Source organism: Tetrao urogallus (assembly GCF_951394365.1).
Source record: "Tetrao urogallus genome assembly, chromosome: Z".
Lineage (NCBI taxonomy): Eukaryota > Metazoa > Chordata > Aves > Galliformes > Phasianidae > Tetrao > Tetrao urogallus.
The window spans coordinates 49131836-49138477 of NC_136816.1; the positions used below are offsets into that span (position 1 = coordinate 49131836).

General features: G+C 55.7%; 1 protein-coding gene across 1 annotated transcript; it reads right to left on the minus strand.

The window, feature by feature from the left end:
- Positions 1-392: 392 nt before the first annotated feature.
- Positions 393-3404, minus strand: DMRT2 (doublesex and mab-3 related transcription factor 2; the record flags this gene model as incomplete). Its single annotated transcript, XM_079549033.1, has 3 exons — positions 393-1417; positions 2876-2978; positions 3069-3404. The coding sequence occupies 3 exons, from the start codon at positions 3402-3404 to the stop codon at positions 393-395; spliced, it is 1464 nt and encodes a 487-aa protein (XP_079405159.1).
- Between the last annotated feature and the right edge of the window lie 3238 nt (positions 3405-6642).

The following is a 6642-nucleotide window of genomic DNA, read 5'->3' on the forward strand; positions in this document are numbered from 1 at the left end:
AGCACACTTGATTGCAAGAGACTAGAGACACAACTAAGATCAGGGGATATTACTGGCAGGGCAAAGAAGATCTGTTTTTGCAGGTAAACTCATTTTATTGAGTGGTCTGGAGTTCTGCTTAAAAGAACACTACAGTCTTCTGTATGTGCCATTTCAATTTTTAAAAATAAATTCACTTTTCTTCTGAAAACATGCATGTTTGTATAAACAACGTTTATGTATGCCATTTTGAGAAAAAAAAGAAAGAATTACCATTTACAGCAGAAACTCCTCTATACAAATCTTTTAAGAGAAAAGGTGGGCAGTAGTAATTCTGCAGAAGGCGAAGCACACAAGCTCTCTACACTGATGTTGCAGTTTATTCACTGGGTGACATTAGCCTCTGCACAAGGTCATTTAAGGATGGATTCAACTGAAAACGACAGTGGCTCAGCTGCTGACAGTTTTGTTGTGGCCTGTTTGGGTCCAAAGAAGTCTTTTGTACATTTATCTATAGTAAACTTGTATCTCTGGTTCTCTTTAATGCTGAACTCCCTGTATTTCTTAGATGCTTCTTCAAAAGTCTCTTTCATAAACGATGCTCTCAGCTCTGCTCCCGATTTGTCTGGAAATGTCTGCGGGAACAGTGACTGAAATGGATTGTATTTGATAGGTGGAGCGGGCTTGGCCGTGTCTTTGCTGACCTTGCTCAGTGCCTGTTCTTGAGGAGCCAGAGAATCCTTATCGGAAATCTGAGAGAAAGTCCTTTTTGGAGGAGAGAAGGCTGACCTCTCCCGAGCCTCCTGGGGAAGGCACGGCACCTCACTGCATGCCTGCTGGATGTCAGGTGTGTGGGTCAGGAGGAGTGGATTCTCCAGTTTCGGAGACATGATGTCCTGCTCAGTGTTCGGACACTCCGGGCTTTGTGCCACCTTGGCGTTCCAGCCTGTCCCCGGTTTGAGAGCTTGGACAGTGGTAGCGTTCAGCAGGCACTGCTGGTAGAGGAGAGCATCGCTAATGGGGCCACACTTCGGCCACACTAAGAACCTGGAAGGCAGGGGATACTGCCTGTAGGTAGTAGCTACACTGACATTGGAAGAAATAAGTTCCATGTTGCCAGATCCCGAGTACTGCATGGTTAGATCAAGGCACGTTGGTAAGAAATTGCAGAACTCCTTGCCGGGAGCATCAACCTGAGCAGGGCTGAAGGCGGTTTTGTACGCATTGTATTCAGCTCCGTGCACCATGCGGTTCGGGAGGAAGAGGGCAGCTGCTTGTGTAGCTTCCATCATCTCTCTTTCTTTGTACTCTCTTTCTAGCATAATGTTCTCCAACTCTTTATCGGCAAAAGCCCGTCTCTTTCTCATCCTGTCACTTACAGGGGGTGGCAAAGGTGAGTTTCCTCCCAGATAAGCGTCTGCTGGAATAGGACGGTAACCTAAAACAACGAAGTAGCATTAGGAATGGAACCACGCAGGAGAAATATGATAGCTGTGCTTGCACCAGGGGCTCCCTTCAGAGCCTGTCCACCAGGCACGGCGCACGTTCTGCAGACCCTGTGCAGTTCCTACCCTCATCACTGTGCCACCTCAGTTGCCATCCCTGCGCCCTCAGGCACATCCTTCCCCACTCCCTGCATGCAGAGAAGCCAGCCCTGCGGCTCTGCCCTGCATTTTTTCCCCAGAGCTAGCTGAGCAGCCATTTACAGTGGCCATTGGAAGCAGCAGACTGAAAAAAGGCAATACCCTGCCATGCATTATGATCAGTACTGAACCGCACGGCTTAATAATGCAGTATTTTTAATAAACATGGTAAACAAGTACTCAAATATTCCACCTACTCAGAACTGAAGTACTACATTAATAAAACAAATATCCAGTGCATTCAGCTAATGTACTAATTTAACATAACTGACAGGGTCCGATCCTGTTTGCTCTACCCAGTGAGGTAATCCTATTGAATTATGGAACTGATAACAAGAGCAAGAAGAGGATTTTGCCCGTATTCAGTTCCACTCCTCTCACACAGTTTCCCCATTGCCAAGGAAGATATCTATACCTATAGCTGCTGCCATTCCTATTCTCTAAAGATGAATCACTATGATCATATTGTTACAGATGGTAGAAAATTCCAAGGAGAACTAGGAGAAAAGAAAAAGAAAGTTAAGATAAATACATGAAAAAAGAGATTTTTTTTTTTTTAAAGAATGAATTGAAGGAGAAAATTAGAGTAAAGTTTAACAGGACAGAACTGTACACACACAGGCAAAGAAAAGAGCTTTCTATTAAAAAATAATAACAATAATAAAAAGAACTTGATGATCATAATGCTACAAGGCTACAACTTGGAAAATAATTATAGCAGCCACAGACATAAATTGGGGCTTGATCCGAAGAGACAGAGAGAACTATAATATATACATGCTCATTAAGACATGGATCTTTCCAACGTCTTGTTTCTGCAGCTGACATTTTCAGCAGGAAAAAAAATCCGAGCAGCCTGCCGTGCCTATCTCACCATTGGTAACGCAATAAACAGAGCTGCTGTGTTAAGCTTTCTCTTCAGAAAGAAAGCGGTTTGATTTACTCCTTTGCTGATGGATACGGCCGCAAATGAGTTGCCCGGCACCGCAGAACACGGCTGGGTACTCATGTCAGAAGAATGTCGGCTTGTAACACTAACTCTCAAATTTCAGATTACCGCCGCTAACATTTCAGGCATTATTTGAGGGGGGAACTGAGGTCCTGCCGCGCCGATTCCACCCACGCAGAGCGGGAGCCGCGGAGGAGCCCGACGGCACCGCGCCCGGGCGGCGCCGAGGCCGCTCCGCGTTACTTCGGCTGAGGCAGCCCCGCCGACTTCAGCTGCACTGGAGGCTCGGCGTCGCCGGACCTACCTTCCAAGATGCTCTTGGCCAGCAGGCTGGGTGTCCGGACGTGCCTCTGGTAGACAGCTTTGCGCTCCAGGCTCGCTTGCTTCCCGGCCAGCCCCTTCTTGTCCTAGGAGAGCGGGCGGGCGGCGCCGTCAGCCGGGGCCACCCGTCCCGTCCTGTCCCGACCCGACCTCCCGACCCGACCGCTCCGCCTCACCTCGGTGGCCTGCTGCCGGCGCAGTGCCACCTGCGCGGCCATCACCCGCTGCCGCTCCACCACCAGCAGGCAGTTGGCGCACTGGCAGTCGCGCCAGCGGCAGAACCGCTTGTGTCCCTTCAGGCACGACACCACGCCGTGGTTGCGGCACCGGGCGCACTTGGGCGTGCGGCTCAGTTTCCGCGGCTCACTGCCGCCGCCCCGCCGTGGGGCCGCCGTCGCCTCCTCGCCTTCCTCCTCTTCCTCCTCCCTCGGAGCGCCGAGGCCCTCGGTCGCTTCCCCCTCCAGGCTCTCCACGTCGATCTCCCACTCGCCAGCGGCGCGTCCTTCGGACATGGCTGCTCCACGCCGCAGCTGCAAGAGAAGGGTCAAGCTACCCGCCCGCGGTCGGACAGGCACGGCGCGAACCGCCAGATGCCTCCCTCCGCGCCCCTTGGTCCCGTGCCCCGGAACCCGCGGGGCTCCCCTCAGCTTCCTCGACGGCCGCTGCCCCGAGAACTGCGCGCCGGCCGGAGCGCGTCTGCCGCGGGGAGAAGGGCGGGGAGAGAGCGGGAGGAACAGCCCCGGCGCGGCCGTGGGATGACAGCACCCGCCGGCTCCCGCCAACCACGCACGGCGGTGCTGGAGCTCCACTGCCTTTGCACTCGGGAATCTATGGCTCCGAACTCCCGTCCTCGCCGCCGCCGAGGCTCTTACCCGAGTTCGGTGCCCCAGGCCGGCAGGCTAAGCGCCGGGCTCCCGCGACCCACGGGGCGCCACGCCGTCCGGTGACACCGGGGGGGTTCTGACGGGTGCGGGCAAAGAGAGCGCTGTCGCCGCCAACGAGACCGGGACCGCGACCGCCTCGCCGCGCCGCTGCGGCCCCGCCGCGTTATCAGCGCCGTCCACGGCCGCCCGCGCCGCCCATCGGGCCCGCTCCGCGCGGCCGCCGCCCTCATTGGCCCGCGCCGACACCGCCCCGCCCCGCCGCTCGCCTGCCAGCCGCCGCGCGTGTGTGCGGACGGGCGTGGGGGGCGCGGGGACGCGCGTGGGGGCGGTGCGGAGGGGAGCAGGGCGGCGGCGGCGGCGGGTGCGGGTCATAACCGTGGGGAGAACGGGAGGAGGAGAGGAGAGGAGAGAGAGGAGTGACGCGTGTGGGGGTGACAGACGCACGCCAGCCCACGGGGAGCGCGGCGGGGGAACGTGGTGGGGAAAGGTGGAACGCTCACGGAGCTTTTCGTTTGTCGTCGTTCTTTGTCCCGCTGCGAGGAGGGAAATGCGTGGAAATGACTTTATTTCGAGTCTGGAAACACAGCGATACCTCTGTGATTTTCCCGCACTCCCTGTAACACCGAGGGGCAAAGTATTCGTTAACTCCGTAACGTTCGCACCGTGACACTTGCAATGAGCCGCGGAAGAGCTCTTTCTCTCCTCCCGTTCTCCGACGGCTGCCGTGCTTCCAGAGCCGGGTGGACCAACACTGTCGCCCGAAGTCGGGTCTGCGGAGCGCGGCTGCAAACGGGAGCGGGAGGGGGCGAATGGGGATGACACTCAGCTTGGACCCGCTCGGCGCCTAGCGGAGGAAAGTCAGAATAAATGGGGTATGCCCTGGGAAAGAAGAAAAGGAAGGAAGGAAAGGAGGGGAAGGAAGGGAGGAAAGTGAGAAAAAAAAAAGGCGCTCATCGGTGTGCTGATCGAAAGCCAACAATATGTCAACTATACACCGAAAACATTCTCCTGTAAGGGCAAACGTATTTCTGTGAGCGGCGCGTGCAGCACGCGCAGACAACCCACGCTCGTGGCTCAGCGGACGGGAACGCGCCGTGCCGCCGCCCTCAGCCCCTCCCTGTCGGGCGAGCGCCCCGGGGGCTGCAGCATCTGCGGCGGGGGGGCCGAGGACAGCCGCCGGATTGGGCCCTCGTTGTTCGGCCGAGGTGTGCGGAAGCCGCGCGTCCCCGTGCAGCGTTCGCCTACTCAGAATGCAGCTCGCCGCACTCGCTTCGGGGAAACGCGTCCTCGACGGCAGGTAGCGTTCATTCCCAAAGAGTCTCCCGCTGCTGCTTACAGGCATGACGAAAAGGCAAATACCTAAGGAATTACACTTTCCCCCTTGGGGTCTTTCTTAAAAGGCGCGGGCATGACAAAGAACCTGCTAGGTTAGGAAACAGAAGTCCCTTTTTCTTGTAAACCGACACCAAATTACAAAGTACGGTTTCTGCGGGCCGCTGGCGTAAATTACAAAACAGTTTCCCTCCTGTTTACTTTATCCACAGGGAACTGTGAAATCCAGCCATGACTTTAAAGCATGTTTGTGTAACATTCTCTTTCTCCTCCTGTTTGAGCTCTGTTCTGCGGGGCGCTCCGTTTCCCCTTCCTCGGGGGACGGGAGAGCCGCGGGGAGCGCTACTGCGGCCCCACATCGGCTCCTGCTTCCTTTTAGCCCGCGGTGACAGCAGCGACCGTTGCGAGATGCGATGGGACAGGACGGGAAGGGACGGGACAGGATGGAGCGGGCGTTGGTTTCCAAGCTGGGAAATGCTCAGCGCAGCGCCCGCTGTGACGGCCTCTATCACGGCCCCCTCCTCAAACCGGTGTTCCCTCCTCACCGTCATCATCACCCGGGGAGCTACGCAGAACCTTTCTGGAGCTTCCTCGGGGAAACGTTTCCCTATCCTGCCCTCGGGAACCGCCGCGCTGCACGGGAGCACAGCGTTGTGCCGATGGAGGGCGCTGCAGCGGCTGTGGCTGAGCTCCGGGACCGGGGTGGGGTCGGGGAGTGACCGCGAGGGACTCTGCCCGATCCCAGTGCGTGTGCGCGCCAAGTCGGCAGAGGAAAAGCAGCTCAGAAGCATTCGCGAGACCGTCAGGACATCTCTCCCCCTCGGAAGGTGCCGCTGGTCCGGCTCCGCATCGCGCTTCGAGCGGCGGGGATGGGGATGGCAGGCGTGCAGGTGCAGGAGACGAGGCCCCCTCCCTGTCCTCCTATCCCGCCCCTTCTCCCAGGGGATTTATTAGCAGGGTTCGGGCCGGCTAACCAAACGGCAGCCCCGGGTGCGAATTCCCCGGAAGAATGCTTTGATCGTGCCCTCTCTTCGAGCCGTCGGGAGCGGATTACATCGCCAAACCCGGGAGCTCCCGCCGCTTGTTTGGTCAGAGATGTTACCCGTTGCCGCTGCCCTGGCGGCCCGCAGTGCGTGGGTATGGCCGGGTTTCCCCGCCCGCTGCTGGGAGAGTGCGCAAATGTCTCCGGTGGTGATAATGGCAGGGAAAAAATAAAAATAAAAATAAAAATAAAAACTAAAAATAAGAAAATCACTTCTTTTTTTTTTTTTTTTTTTTCCCCAGTTCTTTCCAACAGTTAAAAAGCAATTTGTTTTGCAGCTATCTTCCATTAAAACGTAGGTTTGTTTCTCATGTCACTCTCCATCAGTCTGTTGTAAGCAGTGCTTAAAGCAAGGTGAATCTCAGTGAGATTGTTGTCTGCAGCACAGATCCTTCAGAATGGCTTCTATGTTAAAATGATTTAAATGATCAAGTTTCAACTTCTTGTCCTCTTGTGTTTTAAATAAGCATGTTTTTGTGATTGTTTTTTGGT